This window comes from Lactuca saligna, chromosome 4 (genome assembly GCF_052625555.1).
Source record: "Lactuca saligna cultivar CGN05327 chromosome 4, ASM5262555v1, whole genome shotgun sequence".
In the NCBI taxonomy this organism is placed as follows: Eukaryota; Viridiplantae; Streptophyta; class Magnoliopsida; order Asterales; family Asteraceae; genus Lactuca; species Lactuca saligna.
In genome coordinates this window covers 3,618,518-3,639,754 of record NC_136420.1, presented here as the reverse complement: position 1 = coordinate 3,639,754, position 21,237 = coordinate 3,618,518, and the positions used below count along the sequence as shown (strand labels likewise).

The window sequence follows — 21,237 nt, the reverse complement described above, 5'->3', positions numbered from 1 at the left end:
CTTGCTTTGTGCTTTGTGGGACTCTGAGTGTTGGGAGTTAGTCATTAGGTGAATACGTCACGTCACAAGTGATCAGGGTTGAATAATCTCAGAGTGATGGATTTCTCCCTATTGCGCAGCTCTTGTCTGAGTCTAACCGTTGTAGGGATGAGTCCCTTACTCGAAGGATTATCCGAGCCTCGTTACATGTGATGGTATTCAGGTGATGGCTAATTGGCATTACGAGGAGGCCTTCAGCAGTTGAGGACTGGTTTGGGTAGAGTCAAAGATTTCCCTAGGGCAAGCCTAGGATGAGAGTAGCAGAGATCAGTAACAGTAAAAGGGATGTGGTTGAGTTAAGGTAACTCTTGAGGAAAGTACGGATAAATGTGGAAGGTAGTATGGGCCCATACTACCGAAAGCAAAGGATCTGTACTCGATTCAAGAGGGGCCAAGACAAAACCAGGGAGTAGTGGAGTATGTGTGAGATCCCTCAGTAGCAATGAGTATTCTGACAGTTATTGTGATGTGTTTCAGCATGGTGACGTTGCACGAGATATGAGTTGGCAGTTCAGGTGCCAGGGAGGGATCTGGCTCAGGCTCTAAAGCCGGACAGTTTGATGGTCAGATGAGAGATGCCATTTCCGCAGAGATTATGCGCAACATCATTGATCAGACTCCTGTGATATTTGGTTCAGTTAGGGAGGCCACCATGGAGCTTTTGGACAATCATCTTGAGGCCGTTAGGGTCGGGATAGTTTCACGGTAGTTTGGGGCTCGTCTAGAGCCCGATTCTTATAGATCCCAAGGATCCGTCAGGGAGGGGGATCCTATTTTTAGCTCTTGTCATCTAGGGTCGGGAGTGAGTGGGGCATCCTGTCCCCAGGAGAGTCCCCTGTATGATTTGGTTGTTGCGGAGGTTTCACGGGTCATTCGCAAGGAGCTACCTGACATCGTCAAGAGGGTCACTGATAGGTTGGCCGAGAAGCTTCATGATCAGACAACGGTTGTTTAGACGATTGATGGGGTCGACGGGGTAGCGCAGGAGAGAGAGATTTACCAGGAGTCATAAAGGAAGAGGAAACCATATGAGGTTCAATGGCCCACAGGTTCGGGTAAAAGAACCAAAGGGCCAAGTTCGAGATCGAGAGACTTCCAGGGCTGCAGCCGATGCGGGAAGTGTGGCAGGATGCACATGGGTACGTGTAGGAGTAGTAGAGGTAGCAATCCTAGTTGTTTCAAGTGCAGCCAGACTGGTCATTTTAGCAGAGATTGTACTACTACCATCGCTCAGGGGCTTGATCCGATATGTTTCCATTGTAGTCAGAGGGGCCACAATAAGGCCCACTGTCCGATTTTGTATTCAGTAGGGCATGTTCCAACTCCTGCCCCTGGGACTTCGAGAGCCACCAGCAGACATCAGGTTCGGGCAAGGGCGCCCACGGCTCGGAGCAAAGTATTCTGGTTGATTTCAACAAGGATTCGGGCAGCACTAGATGTTGGGGGTACGTATCTTTTACCTTCCTGTCAATGATTATTCATGATATTATTGTTACGTTGTTGCATTGATATCAATAAGCATATGTGTTAGGGTATTATATTACTTTCTTGTGACTGAGTTTTATGCCATATGCACACCTTGGAATTAGCATGGTAAATTGGAGGTCGTCCTCTCTAGATCAGGTTACTTTAGATGCGGTGACTGTAGCATGTATGTGTAAGATTCAGTAGTGCCTCATTACTTTCGGAAGGTGTCATTCGGGTACTGATCAGTTATATCCTCAGTAGTGACGATGTAAAGCTTCTAGTGAAGCAGCTAGCGGACAATAGGGAAGTGAGTTGGAGATGTTTTCCCTGAACACAAGTTCTCAGGACGCAGTCACTAAAGCAAATACAGTGAAGGATTGAAGAGTGCTCGGTTAGTTAACAGGAATGGTTCGGATCTGATGAAGGGATAGTTGAAGCGCCAGCAGAGATAAACATGGGTTGTTAGCAGATCGACCCCTTTAGATGATAGGAAGGATGGGGAATCCTTTTCAAGTTGTGAGTTGTAAGAATTAGCCAGATCCAAGTGGGGAAGAATCCTCCGAGTATACAAGGGTAGGAGCACGCAGACCCAGAATGAGTATGCGACCTATGAGAAGAAAAGATAGTAGCACAACAATTTATGGTTGAGGAGTTCAGGATTGGGAGTTTAAGGAACTTCCCAACAGTTAGTTCATGTAATCGAGATGGTTAATAGCTGGTTAGGAATCCAGGGTTGGAGGACCACCTGTAGGACTCTAGTGAGTCGGAATAAGGATCTTGAGAACGGTTAACAAGAGATGCTTTCATGTTAGTAACAGCCTGCAGAGCATGGTAGAGTGGAGGGAAGGCCGCAACATTTTTTTTTCCAGCAACAGCCAATTAGTAGTAGAGTGTTGTAAGTCTGCGGGGGTAGCCGTAGCATTCACTAGCAGTCAGTTAGTAATAGAGTGTTGTAAGTCTGCGAGGGTAGCCATAGCATTCACTAAAAACCAGTTAGTAGTAGAGTGTTGTAAGTATGCGGGGTTAGCCGTAGCATTCACTAGCAGTTAGATAGTAGTAGAAGTGTTGTAAGTCTGCAGGGGTAGCTGTAGCATTCACTAGCAGTCAGATAGTAGTAGAGTGTTGTAAGTCTGTGGGGGAAGCAGTAGTACCCACTAGTTCGGGTGCAGTAGTGAGGATATGGGAATCCACGGGTTAGATTTCGGATCTCCCAAATGGTTCAGTTAAGGTTAAGCCGGTGATTCGACAGTCAGATCATCTCCGCAGTTACGAGATCAGGGAAGCAGTGGACCGCTTGGGTTTGTGTATGTTAAGGGCTACTGTTAGTCTAGGAGCCATCACTTTTAGCCTTGGAATTGATGTTGTCAGGATTCGATGTATGGACCGATCGGTTGGATCGGGAGGTTGTTAGAGCCATAGTGACAAGATAACTGGTGGCAACTAGTGTTATGGTCAGTATTAGTTTTGCGATGGGGTGTAGTGACCGGTGGGAGTCTAGTAACCCAGATATTGGCAGGTTAGATTGGACCAGGGTAGTCTCAGTTCATCCGGTAGGCGGATGAGGAGCAACAGAATTTTCAGTCAGTGGTAGTAACGATAAGGGAAGTATGGTAAGAGGCAGCAAGTTGACCAAGGGTGCTACGCTTCTCACAATAGGGTTGGATAATCTCAGAAGTGAGGGTTTTACCTTGTTGTGCAGCTCTCATATGAGTCTTAACCGTTACAGGGATGAACCTTTTACTCGAAGGATTATCTGATCCATCCGCTGGGATGGGTGCACAACACTAAGTTATGGAAGTAAGAAGCATTCGGTATATACCAGCAGTAGTGACCAACACTGAGAGTAGCTGGAGTGATGGACATTGTGAATGGTACATTCCTCATAGTGACAAAGGAGGTGGATAGCTACAGGAGGCAGTCTTGGGAAGGTTGGAGAACGTACGAGGAAAAAGTGGGTAAACCCCAAGAATGTTTAGCCTAAGTACTTGGGGAGTACCGGAAGGATTGCCAGTTGAGCAGAAGGTGTTCTCAAGAAGGTTGAGGATTAAATTATACTCGGGGTTTTATCTGCAAGGATTATGCCATCCAGGATGACCGGGAAGAAGGTCAATAGAGTTAGAGTCACCAGACAGGGTGTTGGAGGTGGATGACATGTCAGTTGGCCATAGTGAACTTCGAGGACAAAGTTTAGTTTAAGTGGGGGAGAGTTTTAACACCCAGAATTAGAAGGACCAAGAAAGGAAAGGAAAACCCTAAGTTATAGGGCTCAACTCGTCGAGTCCATGGAGGAACTCGACGAGTCGGAGCGGGATCCGGGTCCTAGATTAAGTGACCGACTCGGTGAGTCGGCAAGAGGACTTGGCGAGTCTGGTCTGAAGAGAAAAACCCTAAATCCAGGACTTTGTGCCCTATTAAAATGTCTCATTCTCTTCCCCATGGTTCCTTTACAGTCCCTCTTACCCTGAACACCAAACCCTAGCCACCATATCCGTTTTTAGAGCAAGATCTAGCCTTGGGGAAGTAATTTGCAAGCTTCGAAGAAGAAGAAGAAGAAGGAGAAGGAGTTGGGAGGTCCAAGGAGAAGCTTGTTGGTCCAAGATTAGCTTTTCAACCTCATCATTTTCTGGTAATAAAGCTCTCACCTTGGCTATTGTACTTATAGATCTGGTTTGCCCCCAAATGGATAGTTTTGAGCTCAAAAACCATAAATTCGTAATGATGAAGCAGTTGTATCAGTTCATATTGTAGATCTAGACATCCTTGAGCTCCAGGAGCTCAAGAAATACCTCTTTTGGTAGCCATGACCTTGTTCTAGCCCAATTAGCCTCCTTAATAGTTATATTGTAGTGTTTTGGCTTCATTGCATCATACACACACGTAAAGTTAGCAACTTTACGTGTTCAGATAGTCTTAGAAAACTAGATCTTTTGTTTGGAGCAAAGGAGAAGCTCTGTGACTCGAAATTATAGGAATGCATGTATGGACTCGGCGAGTCTGGGAGATGACTCGGTGAGTCGGGCTAGATATCAGACTTGACCAAGGGTCACATGGGTAGACTCGGCGAGTTGTATGAAGATGGGCAGACTTGGCGAGTTGGAAGAACAACTCGGCGAGTCTGTTGAAGATTGCCTTAGACTCGGCGAGTCTGTTCTTGGACTCGGCGAGTCAGGCCGCGAAACCCCAAATCCTTCTAGTTGAGACTCGGATCAGTGAGTGAGTGGAGACTTGGTGAGTTGAGCAGGATGGGACTCGGAGATCGTTAGGCTTGACGAGTCTTGGGCTGACTCGGCGAGTAGAGTCAGTCTGGAGGGTTGACTTTGATAGAAGTTGACTTAGTTTGACTGTTGAAGGGTAGTTTGGGACTAAGTGTTATATTTGGTATTAGTAGATCGGGGAGTTTTGGAGCAATAGTTCGAGATTTGTCTGATAACAGCCAGAAGGGTATCAGCAAGAACTTCAGCGGTGCAGGTGAGTTTCCTTCCAGTAGGAACGGGTCTAAGGCCACAATGTCGGCCCGTTTAGTTAGCAGTAGTTTCCCAATTTCAGTCCGATGCAGTAGTTAGTATGTTTGATGCCTACGTTACATGACTGGAAGGAGAGAATAGCTGAGGGAATTTCGATCACTGAAGGACGGAGGCAAAGTGAAGTTCGGAAATAATGTTACGAGAGAGATCAAAGGATATGTCATGATCACGAATGGTGAATTCTCCATTCGTAAGGTAGCATACGTGGAAGGCCTGCAACATAACCTAATAAGTGTTTCTCAATTGGTTGTAGGTACAGGGTTGAAAGTATCATTCGATGATGAGGGATCAGAAATTATAGAGAAGAAAACAAAGGCAATACTTCTGAAATCCAAAAGAAAGGGAGAAATGTTTCCTTTGCATATAAAGCCGATCACCGGAAAGCCTTCAATACGCCTCCTTACGAAAGCATCTTCAGATGATAGTTGGTTATGACACCGAAGGCTCTTGCATCTCAACTTCAAGGACATCAACAAACTCGTACTTAGAGATCTTGTGCGAGGACTTCCTCTTCTGAAGTTTGAGAAGGAACATCTCTGTGTTGTTTTCCAGCTGGGAAAGCAAATTCAGAAGAGTCATTCGACTATCATCAACACCAAAAGTGATCGAGCCACTTGAACTATTACATATAGATCATTGTGGTCCTTCTGCTATCGAGAGTATTGGTGGTAAAAAATATATTCTAGTTATTGTTGATGACTTTTCCAGATTTACCTAGGTTTATTTTCTTAAACAGTATTCAGATGCAACTTCCAAGCTCAAGGACTTCATCAAGCATATCGAGATTCAATTGTGAAAGCTAGTTTGGAATGTTCGCAGTGATAACAATTTAGAATTCAAAAACCAAGTGTTTGAAGAATTCCTTTTTGAAAAAGGAGTTGCTCATAACTTCTCTGCTCCTTACACTCCTCAGCAAAACGAGGTCGTTGAAAGATGAAACCGGCCTCTTTGCAAAGCTGGAAGGACTATGCTATCTTTTGCAAACCTTCCACTTTACTTCTGGGTTGAGGCTATCGGAACTGCTTGTTTCACTCAGAATCGATCTCTCATCAATAAGAGATTTTCAATCACTCCTTATGAGATTCTAAATAAACAAAAATTTAATGTCAAGTTATTTCATGTCTTTGGTTCCAGGTGTTTTATCTTCAATTCTAAAGAGCAACGGAACAAGTTCAATGTGAAAGTAGATGAAGGGATCTTTTTGGGGTACTCTCTTACTTCGAATGAATATAGGATTCTGAACAAAAAGTCGAAAAAGATAAAAGAAACATATTATGTCAAGTTTGATGATAATTATATGAAGAAGTATCAGAAGGTTGATTGTCAATATGAGGATATTTTGCCTATGACAAATCCGATGACGATTCCACTGTCAAATCTCTACGAGGAATTCATGAATCTGTTTGATGAGCCATAAAAGGTGATTTCTTTGGAATCAAAAGCAGGAGATAACAAGGAAGATGAATTGAAGAAGATTATCGACGATGCAACCAAAGATCTTGGAAATGGGCCACCTATTCCGAAGGATTATGAAATTCCACCTTCACCACAAGCTTCAAATGCACCTGTTCAGGGGGAGGGCTCCACTTCAACCTCCACACCCGATTCACCTGTTTAGGGGGAGAATTCAAATCCCGAAGTCAATGATGACATTCTGATCCAAGGGGGAAATCAGATTTCGAACCTTGAGCCACATACACCATTCTAGGTGGAGAATGAGAGTGAAAATAATGACTCAGATGCTCAGTCGAAATTCGAAGATGTAAATGTAAAATCAGATCCATCATCTGATCCAAACTACCCTCCTTTGGCAAAGTGGACCAAAGATCATCCTAAATCACAAGTGATTGGTTCAGCTTCTTCCGGTGTTCTCACTAGGCCTCAACAAAAAGCGAATCACACTGCATTATTTTCCAAAATGGAATTTTGCATGTTTAATTTGTTTATTTCCAAGATTGAGCCAAAAAGAGTTAAGATTACTCTTGATCATTCCTAATGGGTGCAAGAAATTTAGGAAGAGCTCAATGAGTTTGAGCGCAATAAAGTTTGGAGGTCGATTCCTACTCAGAAGGATGCATCAGTTGTTGGATTGAAATGTGTATTTCGAAACAAGCTTGACAAAGAAGGAAATGTGATAAAAAAAACAAAAGCACAATTAGTTGTGAAAGGGTATTACCAAGAGGAATGTATAGACTATGAAGAAACATTCGCACTCAAAGATTAATAATCAACTTCTCTTTTATCAAATTACCAAGATAAAGTTTAATAATCAACACTCAAAGTAGCCAAATCCCAACTAAATTTCATATGAAAATTAAACCAATATTTTGACAGTTGAGAATAATGAGTAAGAAGAATAATTGAAACAAATTATTCTTCTTTCATCTGATGTGTGACCTTTTGGACCAAGAGCCTAATAATAGTTGTAAGATTATATATATATATATATATATATATATATATATATATATATATATATATATATATATATATATATATATATATATATATATAACTTTTTTCTTAAATAAAACAAATCTTTTCCATGTAATCAATCATCGTATTGTCTGTTATTTTGTTTCCTTGTTGGGTGAGTAACATGAAACATTGTAGAAGAAAAACATGAAGAATTAATAACTAAACTCGTATTTTTATTTAATATATTTATGTTCACATGATAAATTTAAGCATACCATCCATGAATCATCCATCATCGGAGGAGATGTAAGCTTTAGTAATAATGGGATCGAGGTCTGCTAAGATTTGGATCACTTCCAGTAGTATTTATTCTTTCATCTTTCCAAGCAGAGCTCAAAAAGTTAAGAATTCTGAAATTGGTGATTCTAATAAAAGAAAATGCAAACATGGTAAAGGAAAAAAAAACATAGAAATTTAGACAAAAATATTGAGGAGAGAGAAGAAAATGGTGACATAAATAAACAAAATAGTACTCTCTTTATATTTTTGTTGTATCCCTAACTTTTTCTCGTCATTTTAATAAATACTCATGTTTGGTTGGACTATTTCTTTCTCTTTTGTGCAACTATAGTGTTTGGTATGACAAAGTTGATCTATGGTGTTTAGGGCCCTACCAATATTTTGACATATTACAAAATCCAAATTGATAAAATGAATGCTCTTGATTCCAAAATCATAAGAAACTAGACTAATTTTGGTGGTATTTTGTATTCAAGAGGTAAAAAATGGAACAAACATAGTCATTGGTAATAATACATAGTTTTTATGTAGTAAAGATAGTGATAGTCCAGTATTTCACTCAAACTGCATTAAGAGTCAAGCGAATTACCATATGGCTATGAATCAATGTGTTTTCAATATAATATGTGTTCGATTGCAAACTAGTTAATCTCATTGTTAAATGCAACCATTGGAAATTACCCAAAGTGAGTAATTTGCAACAAAACGAAATATTTTAAAACCTAATTGATTCGGTAAATAGAGGAACAATGAATTAAAAAATAGATTTCGAAAGTTGCATGCCATTAGGATCTATACCATTAAATCATCCAACAATCAATGAGAAATGCTTATCGTCACAGATGGATGAATACGTTCTGATAGTTAGAACACGTACATGATGAAAGGGAAGGCGGAAGAGGGAATTGAAATCAAAATTAAGAAGAAAGAGTACTCACTCTTCATCTAGTTTTGGGGAGGCTAGAAGTAAAACGTCGTTCGATAAGGCTTGACTACCGATTGAAATGTACCCAAAAAAAAAAAAAAAAAAAAAAAACCTTATGCATCATTTATGATTATATCAGGTCTGTCATGTCAATACATCGAAAGGTTAGAGTGGCAAATATGAAATATGTGGATGAAGTTGAATCTCAAGATCTTTATTTTATTTTTAATCCAACGGAACCTACCCTTCTCTCTCTCTCTCTCTCTCTCTCTCTATATATATATATATATATATATATATATATATATATATATATATATATATATATATATATCCGTTATACAACTTTTACATATGATTTATTCTTATAATAATCTACTCTGTTAGAATGTTTTATGTATTTGGATAATTTTGACCCACTCTTTCACATCGATATAAACATTAACCAATATGGATAACGTAGAAATCAAATGGATCGTTTTATTAGTAACTATTATTAATAAAATTATAATGATTAGCATATTCAAAATCATTAAAATGCAATGACCTTGACATTAATATTATAAAAAATATATGCCACATTGGATGTTACATAACTTCTTGACTCCGAAGAAAACGATGGATCTTGAGACAAAAAACCCATATAAATAGTAAGGTTTATATGTATAAGTTATAATTAAATATCTTTTAAGGTGGATCTTGTTATTAGTTTATAGTTTTTACACTTAAACTTTCATCCAATAATAGTCTTAAAATATCGTTTATGAGACAAATATAAGTATTCAAGAAATCAAAATATATAACTGCCATAAAATGGCGGATCTTGGATACCGGTTCATGTTCATCATGTAGGTCCGTCCGTGACTAAAATTAAGATCCAAGTATAACATTATTTAATTGAGCTACTTGCAACATATACAATTTAAATAAGAAATAAATAAATCAATCATTGGTTAGTTATTTTTGTTAATTTATTTGTTGTTTCCCGCATGCTAAAACGACGGCGTGACAAGCATACCTTCTTTTTTCAAATATTGTTTTATTTTAGTTATAAATAACGTGTTTCACTGGCTTTAAAAGAAAGGGACGTATCAAATGTCATGAACGAACCGAAGCACTTGATCTAATTACTGGGTAGTTACGTTGGTAATATTGTAATTAATATGATTTTATGAGGGTGTTTGTGCAAAAAAAAAATATCATTACCCACAATCGCACAATCGTTTTTATCACGGATCCACTTCCTATATTCAAAGTTATTTAACAATTGAAATCATCAAAACATCGTTCATTGTCTTCTTAATCCTCCGCCTACGCAGCAACAAACACGTCAGTCATTCCAAGTTATCAAAAGTCAAAACTCTAATTTCTTATACTTTCATTATCGGTAAAAGAGAAATCTCCAATAAAATCCTAAAATTTTAGCCCGGTTTATGTTTTAGTCCTAAACTAATTTTTGTTTACGAAAAAGTCCCAAAAACCGGCAAAAGTTTGCATTTTGACCCTTTTTGACTGGTTGGAACCGGTAACAAATTAATTTAGGATTATTTCATAAATTGACCCAAAATATTAGGACTTTTCTGCAAAAACAAAAAATATTAGGGTTTTTCTGCAAACAAAAACCTTATTATTATTATATTAAAAATATAAATAAGTATACTATTTTTTAAATTTGTTATTATTAATATTATTAATAATACATATAAATACATTTAAATTAAAAAAATATTAAATACATTTTATAAAGGTGAAGGTTAAGCGGATGGTAATGCTTTAAGCTTTGTAATCATGAATGTCTGTTTGTATATTCTAATTTTCTATATGGTCATTTCACATTTGTTATTATTGTTTTTAATTCAGAATATTAACATTTAACAATTTAAAAGAAGCTAGTGATTTTTCAAATTGTTTACAAATAGTGAGCATGTGATATGCATGTATGTCTTGTGTGTAAGTATTTTTGAATTACTAACATGTATGTTGCTTTTTTTCATTACTTTATCCTTGTGGTTTTTTGGAAACATAGCAGATATAATGTGATAAAGTAAAATAAGTCATATTACTTTCTATTAAATAAGATATTTTAATTAATATTTTCGAATTTTGATATGGGCCACCAATGTAAATATTTATTGTGGATCTGTTGGATTTGAAAAGAAATCATTCTACTTTAAGAAATTTTATATACAAAGTGAGAAATCCTTTTATCTTAAACTATTTATACATAATTTTATAAATAGACAACTTCTTTTAAATTGTTAAGTGTTAATATTTTTAATTGAAAACAATAATAAGAAATGTGAAATGATCATATACAAAGTGAGGACATACAAGTAGTGATTTCAATGCTTAAAGCATTATCATCACCACCACCTTCACCTTTAAATAATTTCTTTAATATATTTTTATTTAAGTGTATTTATATGTATTATTAAATATATTAATAATAATGAATTTAAAAATTAGTATACTTGTTAATAATAATAATAATAATAATAATAATAATAATAATAATAATAATAATAATAATAAGGTTTTTGTTGGCAGAAAAATCCTAATATTTGTTTTGCAGAAAAAATCCCAATATTTTAAGTCATTTTGTGAAATAGTCCCAATATTTTAGGTTAGTTTATGAAATAGTCCCAAATTAATTTGTTGCCGGTTCCAACCGGTCAAAATGCATACTTTTGCCGGATTTTAGGACTTTTTCGTAAACAAAAATTAGTTTAGGACTAAAACGTAAACCGAGCCAAAATTTTAGGACTTTATTGGAGATTTCTCTTGGTACGAAATACCATCATTCAGCCGGTTCACGAAGGACCCAATCTGAAGTTGTCATTGTCTAAGATTTCATCAAAGAAGAATGAATTAAGAATATTGATTAGAGACAAATTATGAAGAAAAAAACTCATGGTTATTGTGTGTTGCATTAGAATTTATATACTAGTATAACATAAAAAAAATATCATAATAATAAAGATATAATATTAAAATTTAATTAGTTATTATTACACTTGTAAAGATAATATGATTTGTACAAAATTAAATCGTACAAATATAACATTTTGATGTTTAAGACTAACACTAGGTGTGAGACCCATGTATTACATGAGTTTATTTAAAAAAATTAAATATAAAATTTTAACAATTTGAAAAGTTTGAATTTATAAAAAAAATGAGAAATCTTTTGAATTATTAAAATTAATGAGACTTTAATGTATTGGATACATTACATATATAAACCCTTTCTAATAAATACCTTACATATTTATTACCTTACATATTAAATGTGGAATTTTAATTTAATAAAATGAAAAATACAATAAAATGACAAGTGGAAAATAGAAAATTTAAAAATGTTAAAAAATGCCATGTGTCCAAATGAATGAGAAGAGGACATGTGGCAAAAAAAACCTTCATTTATTATAGTAGATATGTGAAATTCTTCCTAACTTGTAATAGACACTATAATATTTTGAGTATAAAGTATGGTTGATCCCAACATACAAAGACTTTATATATGAGGAGTGGTCTCGAGATAATGTAATGGGTTTTGTTAGTGTGTTGTCTTGCTTTCATTGCGTGTTTGATCTTAAGTGTGAACATTCACAAATCGAGTCTGTTTGGTGTTAGAGATAGATTATTGTCAAGTTCAAAGTGTGGCCATTGTTACGGGGTGTAAGTCGGAGAGAAGCTTCATTTTGTGTACTTGGGTATACTAGTGGGGACTAGTAAGTCGGGACTAAAAGGATGGGAGCCAATTATAGAGAAGTTTAAGAAAAGACTGTCTCATTGGAAAGCTAGTATAGTATGTTATTTATCGGTGGAAGGTCGGTTTTGGTCAGTGTTGGGGTCGTTAGGTACTTATTATCTTTCTCTATTTTGGATGTTGGTTCGGATTAAGAAGAAGTTAGAGCAGGTTCATTGTAATTTCTTTTGGGGGTCGGATGGTAGTATTCATAAGATCCCATGGATTTCTTGGAATCAAGTCGTGGCTTCGAAAGTCAAAGGTGGGATTAGTATTGGAAGTCTTGAGGCTTTAAATTTTGCTCTGTTACAAAAGTGGAGATGATGATATGTTACCGAGGAAGATGCTCTTTTGTCCAGGTTTATTTCTACGATTCATGTGTGCCAAGAGGGTGGGAGGAATTTTAATTTCTCTCGGATTAGTGAGGGATGATGCTTGGGCTCGTATTATTGGTTCGATAAACTTCATGCATGAACGGGGACTTATCCCTCTTTCGTGTCTAAGGAAAATGGTGAAAGATGGAAGTACTAAACGATTTCGGCTTAATGTTTGGGTGGGAGAGCTTCTATTTAAGACTAGGTATTCTCGGTTATACCATCTTTATCGAAACAAGGAGTGGTATGTTAAAAAAATGTGGTGCGAACTGTGGGTTTGAGATTGGGTTAGGCCGATTCATGGATGTGTTCTGCAAAGCCAGCTAGATGATTTGATGGATTTGCTTGCTAATATAAGTCTCTCTGATGGGTGCGATGAGTGGGATTGGAATTTAGACGCATCTGGTTCGTTCACATTTAAGGAAATGAAAAGGCATATAGACTCAATATCTATTTCGGGTGAGCATTTGGGTATGAGATGATGTTCTCGGTGCCTAGGAAATTGAATATTTTTCATTGGAGGGTTTTATGGATCGGGTTTCCACGAGGTGGAATCTTAGTTGCACAGGTGTTGAAGTTGGCAATATTTTGTTTCTAGTGTGCTTGGAATATCCATCGATCATTGATCATGTGTTATGGAAGTGTACCACTTCGATGTTGGTTTGGGAGAAGGTGTTTGCTTGATTAGATTTTGAAGTCCCTTTGGTGGAAACGATAAGCGATGTGTTTTGATTGGATCGAGGAATTACATGTACAAACTATTAAAAAGGAAGTGTTAAAAGATATTACGTGTGTGGTGATTTGGGTCTTATGCTGTGTTCGACGTTTCTCCCCCGGTACACGTAGATTTTTTTATAATGTAGTGGAGTTTTTTGTTTTTTTTTTCTTGTTAGGAGGAACAAAAAAAAAGTGTTGGTTAGTTGGAGTTTGTGGCTCTAAAATCCTCTTTTAGCTAGTTTTTTTGTAATTGGTTTGTTTGTTAGCTCCTTGATGGTTTAATAAAATTTAGTTGTTCAAAAAAATATATTCAATCTTGATCCTAATCATCAAAGATTGTTTGAAGGAAAACTAATGTTCTTAGTTGAGGAAGACCATCATGTACACTGGTTTTTGGCCGTCGTAAAAAATTCTGCATCAAATGACATCGCAATCGATCAATAAATCAAAGTATGTATGTCGGTTACATCTTGGTGATTCAATAATATGTTTCAATCTAATGTATCAAAATCAAATAACGTTGGTTTACATAAAAACATGTTCTTCGTAAAGGCTAATGATACCTTTACAAAAGTTATAACTACTTTCCTAGAAGTTTTCTCATACGTCTTTAAATACTCATCCAATGGGTCAAGGATGTTGTATTTAATTTAACAAAGTGTGAATGTGCAGTTTGGTAATTGAGTAAAACGTCTCTTACATCTTGCATCCCACGTTAATCTAAAAGTGGCATCTCTCTTCAAATCATGAACTATCGTTACAATTGTCTGTTCATCCAGAACCGTCGTCTAAACATATTATAATCACATGACATTTTCGACAAACTAGTCTTGTAGGATATGATTGAGTAAAGCTGATCTTTTCATTTCTGGATGCAAACTTTCAGCTTCATTACTACTCTTTCAAAAAAAACACTTTCAGCTTCATTAGCCAAAATAAGGGGTGTTGCTTCTACAATTATTGTGAAAAAATTACGTCGCCCTCACTCGAAGATGATGAAGACAAGATCATCTTTCATTTCTCAAACTTATGTTAGCAATTTTTTTAGAAATAAAGAGTAAAATGGTTGTGCAAAAATATTAGAGATTTGATAGGTATTTATTTATATCTCATTCATAGATACCAGTATAATCCGAAGTCATAGGATGATTGATATGAACATTCTAAATTACTTACGGAAAATTGAAGAAATATTCCTGATTTACGGAGTATTAAAAAGAAAGCTATATGTAAACCGTTACACATATGCTGAGTTCCAAATAGATTGAGATGATTCTCGATCACAATCGGATGTATCCTCAATCATGTGAGATGTCAATCGCGACGCACTAGTAGTATTTTGGGTGTGCCAAAGTTTAAATCATGGACCTCCTGTATGAAATTTCGTTCCTCAACCACTAGACTCTCATTGTGAGGACGAGCTACAATTATATATTATTATTGTGATATTTTTAACTTTGTAAAACATTACAAAGGTTTCCAGAAATATGATATATGTTTTTGTAAATCATGTTGAGAAATTATCAAGACAAACATATCACAATCCAAAGTAGATTTGTCGGTGAATAAATGCTTATGTGACCTTTCATTGGATGAAGGGGCATGGAACGTTACAGACAGTACTTACAAGTGTTTTTCCATAAGAATATATATATAAATAACGACGTATTGAGAATGAAGATTTGAGTCCATGACTTGCATATAAATAATTTTAACAAGTGAGTCTAACTACCCAAATGTTGAACCAACAAATTTGGTATGGCTGCAAAATGTTGCAAAGCAATATTGGTAACTCAAATGAGAATGCCACATAGTATATGTTTTTCATCAAATCAAAATCCAATTCATTCGTGTGGTTTTGGTTTCCAAACGTAAATGCCCTCCTGAACCTTATCATTGAAAATAGGTCTAGAAAACCTAAATTTGCTACTAGGAACAAGATATGTTATTAAAAAAACAAAGAGGGGTAATTAAAATTAAAATAGGAAGTAATTCCGAGATAGGGGGACAGATGTAGCTGCGGTGCATGTTAGATGCACGCCGTCAGCAGTGACCGCGTATGTCTCGGGATCAACCTGGATGTTGGGAAGGGCATCGTTGAGTTTCATGTCCAGCTTTGTCAGTCTCCTTACATTACTCACGCTTTTCACCTTCTTATTCAGTTGATAAAGAGTCTTTATATTTCGCTCCATAGCAGCCTGTAATTACTGCCAACATCATCTTCTCTTCCTAACATATATATATATATATATATATATATATATATATATATATATATATATATATATATATATATATATATATACACATACAAATATTTGTGTGTGTGAGAGAGAGAGAGAGAGAGAGAGATGTCCATGCCTGGCTGACAAAAGCTATGGAGTTGGAGCTTCCAGCCTTGCCGAATGCTCCAAACATGGGCCTCATTATAACCTGTAACAGGCCCAATTCAATTCAATACAATAATGGTATCATCGGGTATAACAAAAAAGTTATATGTGGACACCAAAAAGTTGGTTAATTAGTAATGGATAATTTTATTATTGATACATATTTATATACTTGTATATTATTTTTTATCTATCAATTTAAGGTTAAATGCATGAATCAGTACTATACTTTGATTTATTTGTTTACTATAACATCCAATTTCATCCACCTACAGCTTTTTGTCCATCAAAACTCCCTAAACGTTTTTACTTTTCAATTGTATTGATTAAATTATTATACCATTATGAGCATCAAATATAAAAACATTAGTGACACTGTATTTACAAAAGAAATCCAGAATGATCAAATTAATGTGGATAGAGTTAATAACTGGATGACCCTTTTCATAAATAATGAGTTTACATTTTCTGAGTTTTGACTCAACTGAAGCAGTGGCAAATCCTATAAAGTGGATTTTTATTTTTTAGACACAGCTGACGATGAATCAAATCAAAAGGTTAGTATATTATATAATATATATATATATATATATATATATATATATATATATATATATATGTTTACCGGTTGAGGAGTAGGGATGCTTGCATTTGGATCCCCCATGTTAGCCCAAGCAATATCACCTCCTTTAATCACCATTTCCGGTTTTGCCCCAAAGAACGATGCCTTCCAAATCACAAGATCAGCCAACTTCCCTACCTACAAATTAACACCAATTTCATTCACATCACAATGCATGTTTTAATTTCTCGAATGAAAAATAAACATTTAATTGCGATTTACACACACCTCAACCGACCCAACATGGTCGGAAAACCCGTTAGCGATTGCTGGATTTATCGTGTACTTTGCAATAAACCTTTTAATGCGAAGATTGTCATTTTCTTGTATGTTACCCTCAATCGCGCCTCTTTGTAACTTCATTTTGTGAGCTGTTTGCCATGTTCTGCTTATTACCTAGTACAATAACAGCTCAACTTGTTAATCTACATACTAATGATAAAACAACAAATATGATAATGAGTAATGACTTTACCTCCCCAATACGACCCATAGCCTGTGAATCAGATGATATAATGCTTATTGCTCCCATATCATGCAAAATATCTTCAGCAGCAATTGTTTCAGCTCGAATACGTGACTCAGCAAAAGCTACATCCTCGGGTATGTCCTTATCAAGGTGATGACACACCATCTGTGCCATTCCAACTAATTTCAGAACACACAATATAACAAAAAATATATATATATACATGAATAATCTTTTATTATTATGATTTTTTTTTGAAAATGATGAACCTATATACCAGCATATCGAGATGCTCGTCTATTGTGTTCTTAGTGTAAGGACGTGTTGGATTTGTTGATGAGGGCAGAACATTTTTAACACCACACACTTTGATAATATCTGGAGCATGACCACCACCTGCACCTTCACTGAAACCAAAAGGGCATTTATGGAAATTTTCAGTAGAATGGAACAAGGTCTGTCTTACCTGTGGTATGTGTGAATTGTTCTATCTTTAAACGCAGCAATTGTGTGTTCAACGAATCCAGATTCATTCAAGGTGTCGGTGTGGATATTAACCTAACAAAATTCAAATTAATTTACTGAAGAAAACCAAATTTTGAAACTTAAAAAAGTTGTTAGAAGTAAACAACAAACCTGGATGTCATATTGGTCTGCAACTGACAAACAGTTATCTATAGCAGCAGGAGTAGTCCCCCAATCCTCATGAAGCTTCAGTCCCATTGCACCAGCCTTTATTATTTCATGCAGCCCTTCCGGTTTAGAACTATTACCCTGAAAAAAAAAAAAAAAGTTTTTAAGTAACATCATAAAAACTGATATGCTATGAAATAAAAATTAAAAAAACCTTACTTTCCCAGTAAATCCAAAGTTAATTGGTAAGTCATCAGTGGCTTGCAGCATAGTTTTCATGTGAACAGCTCCAGGGGTACAAGTGGTTGCACGTGTCCCTTCAGCGGGCCCCGTCCCACCTCCTACCATTGTTGTAATCCCACTAGATATTGCTTCATATGCCAATTGAGGGCAGATAAAATGCACATGACAATCAATGGCGCCAGCTGTCACTATCTTGCCTTCACCAGCAATCACTTCTGTGCTGACTCCAATGATCATGTTATCAGAGACACCATTCATGGAATCCGGATTTCCTGCTTTCCCAATTGAAGAAATCAAACCGGCTTTAATGCCTATATCTGCTTTGTAAATTCCTGTGTAATCGATTATCAATGCATTTGTGATGACAGTGTCCAGACAATCAGATGGGGAATACCCTGAAGCTTGTCCCATTCCATCTCGTATCACCTTTCCACCACCAAACACACACTCATCACCATAAATTGCAAAATCTTTTTCAACTTCAGCAAATAAATCGGTGTCACCAAGACGAATTTTGTCTCCAACTGTAGGGCCATACATATTAGCATATGCCTCACGTGCCATTTTGTAAGCTAGTGGAGATCCTTCTATAATGATACCATTACTGCAAATTAAATAAGCACACAATTTATAGTTTTATACAGAAATACCAAAAGAAACAGCTTTTGATATCTTCTTAACTTGGTATTGGTATCTTCAGAATTGCCGAATCCTCTTGCAAGTACTGATTCCATTACTGTATTGACATTGGAATCAGTGACAGGGCTGTCTGCGATTGCATTCCCTCCTCTAATTACTTGCATGCCACCAATTTTTACAAGAGTGACAGATTTTGCATCCCCTGGCTGGAAAAATAAACTTAAGTGCATATATATTTTTTTTAATTTAAATAAAATGTAGAGCCTTAAGGTTAAGTATCTGACCTCAAATCTGGTAGCTGTTCCTGCAGGTATATTTAGTCTCATGCCATATGCTTTTCTTCGATCAAAAATTAAACTTGGATTGACCTCGATAAAATGGTAATGGCTTCCAACCTGTAAAAAATAGTATTTATTTAAGTAACTATGTAAGAAAAAATATTGAAATGTGAAAAGGAAAGTAGGAAGCCACCTGTATTGGTCTATCTCCATTGTTAGTTACTTTAAGGACTACTGCTTCCCTTCCAGAATTAAGCATTATATATCCATGTCTGAAGATTAGTTCTCCAGGAATCTTACAACTTTCTATATTTGGAAACTTTTCAAGTGAAGGAACTGCAAATATCATCAAATTTGGCACCCAAGATAAGTAAAATGGATCTGAAAAGATGAAAGTACAGAGTGCTGACCTGGAAGAAAAGATCCATGTAAAGCCATTTCAAGATTTCCATTTTCACAAGATACTGGATCATGTACAGTAATTAACTTTGTTCCATCAGGAAAGGTTCCCTCTACCTGAACATAATTTAAGCATCAATGAAAAAGAGTTGATGCAAATTGATCAAGAGGAAGCTTTGAGATCAAATGAGAATTATTGACCTGGACAGAATCCAAAAGGTGAGGAACTGTTGGAAGAACTTGTCTCCTGATGACAAAAATATATATGTAAGATTTGTTAATTGTGTCCAAATATCAGATTGAGTGTTAAAAGAAGCAAGTTATTTGTTGAGAAATATATTACAATGTACTCTTTCAAATATATATATATATATATATATATATATATATATATATATATATATATATATATATATATATATATATTACAATGTACCTTCCTAAAAGCTGTCTCCCAACATCCATCAATTCTGCCACACTTTTGTCACCATCATGTACAAACTCCAAAATCTAACAATAGGGATGGTTTAGCTTTGTTATCAAACTATTTTCAAGAAAATCAAAACAAATCATGCAATTACAAAGTTAATATTAGTCTTTTTGACCTAAAAAACCAGCATTTCCCATTTCGGAAAAAGATCTAAGTCTAAATTTCAAGTAGATTTTGATGTTTCTTATTTATTGAAAATGGATCATAACTGTGTTTAACTTTACAAATAGAAGAATTTTGCTATTACTAACAGGAGAATGTTGGTATTTATGGAGATATGGACCACCATTAACTTCAACTAATGAGTCAAACTCTGCCTCTTTTCCTGTATAGAAAACTGCTTTCAACTGTGGATAATTGTCATTCTTGATGTTTATTCATTTGCATTAACAAGCCCAACACGAATTTAGCTATTGGAGGTCGTGTTTTTGTCAAAACTTTAAGTTGCCTTGAATCTGATTATTAAGAGTAAATTTCGTGATACCATTAGAGGGTCGAAATATTATTTATTAGAAGTGTCTCACATGATCCAATTTCAATATCCAAGGTATTGATTATCAATACCCTGTTCTCTGTTCAATATGATTCCCCAACATTCATTCTAAAATAGCATCGGTGTCTTAGAGATACAAATCCACTGCCACATAATATCGAAGTGAATTAATGAAATCAACTACCTGAGTGGCAATAAGTGCAACAGCTTCGGTGTAATTAAGCCTTAATCCACGAGCAAGACGCTTCTGCGCTAAAAATCCAGCATTGTGTAACATCAATTTCTCCACCTCCCTCGGCGCCAACCTCATCGTCTTCCATTTCATAAAATAAAATTAAAAAAATAAATAAAACTAATCGTCAGCATAAACCCAAACAATAAAATCGATCAAACAATTGGATGAAACTCCTAGATTACGATGATGATGAATTGTAAGATATTTCGAAGATACAAATCCAATAGCTGAAACAAACAACCAGCGATTCTACATTTGTTTAAAATTTGTGATTATATGATTCTGTTTATTGAAAATAGGATCCGAAGTCTCACCGATGATTGAAACTGAGCGTTGTAGTAGAGTAGTGAGGTTTAGGGAGTGAGAGCGAAGGCTGTGTTGACCCTCTGTTATGAATCTAAAATCATATTGCTGCTCTGCTATCTCCATGGGTGGAATTACGAGAACTGTAAATTTTTAGATTGGCTCCTTCCACATTATTTTGTTATGTTTTAGTCCCTTGACAGTTGACCCGAAACCCTTTTGCATCAATGCGTTAACCAACTTTTGTGGTGATTTTGTTGATTTTACTAACAAAACCAAAACTGAGTGGGACATATACTCTTTTTCCAATTTCCATCAAGTCCTTCTAAGATACAAAAACAATTTCCTTCATAAAATTCGTATTATATTGATATAAAATTCAACCAACATCTTAAAGCTATAGCGACAAGGTTTTTTCCAATATAAATAATTTTAATAATGATGAAAACTTTTAGAACAAGGTTTTTTTTATGAATATAAAATCAGTGGTGTAAGTAACTTTTTTATGTTATATTGAAAAAACAAAGTTTA

The 21,237-nt window shown here is 35.8% G+C and overlaps 1 protein-coding gene across 1 annotated transcript; it reads right to left on the bottom strand.

Annotated features, from left to right (window-relative positions):
- Positions 1-15,297: 15,297 nt before the first annotated feature.
- URE (urease) lies at positions 15,298-20,852 on the bottom strand. The gene is made up of 17 exons (XM_078988977.1): positions 20,718-20,852; positions 20,353-20,481; positions 19,622-19,695; positions 19,387-19,432; positions 19,197-19,302; positions 18,980-19,122; positions 18,793-18,903; positions 18,551-18,714; positions 17,846-18,473; positions 17,630-17,767; positions 17,460-17,551; positions 17,271-17,400; positions 17,000-17,158; positions 16,753-16,920; positions 16,528-16,662; positions 15,874-15,945; positions 15,298-15,710 (listed from the first exon to the last, which is right to left on the bottom strand). The coding sequence occupies exons 2-17, from the start codon at positions 20,476-20,478 to the stop codon at positions 15,489-15,491; spliced, it is 2,514 nt and encodes an 837-aa protein (XP_078845103.1). The 5' UTR covers positions 20,479-20,481; positions 20,718-20,852; the 3' UTR covers positions 15,298-15,488.
- Positions 20,853-21,237: the final 385 nt, after the last annotated feature.

Bases quoted from the DNA above. Each gene is read 5' to 3' on its own strand.
- URE (XM_078988977.1), bottom strand. From the start codon at position 20,478: ATGAGGTTGGCGCCGAGGGAGGTGGAGAAATTGATGTTACACAATGCT. The intron at 19,696-20,352 runs GTAGTTGATTTC...CCCTATTGTTAG, and splicing joins TTGCACTTATTGCCACTCAG to ATTTTGGAGTTTGTACATGA. The intron at 19,303-19,386 runs GTCAATAATTCT...AATTATGTTCAG, and splicing joins ACCTTTTGGATTCTGTCCAG to GTAGAGGGAACCTTTCCTGA.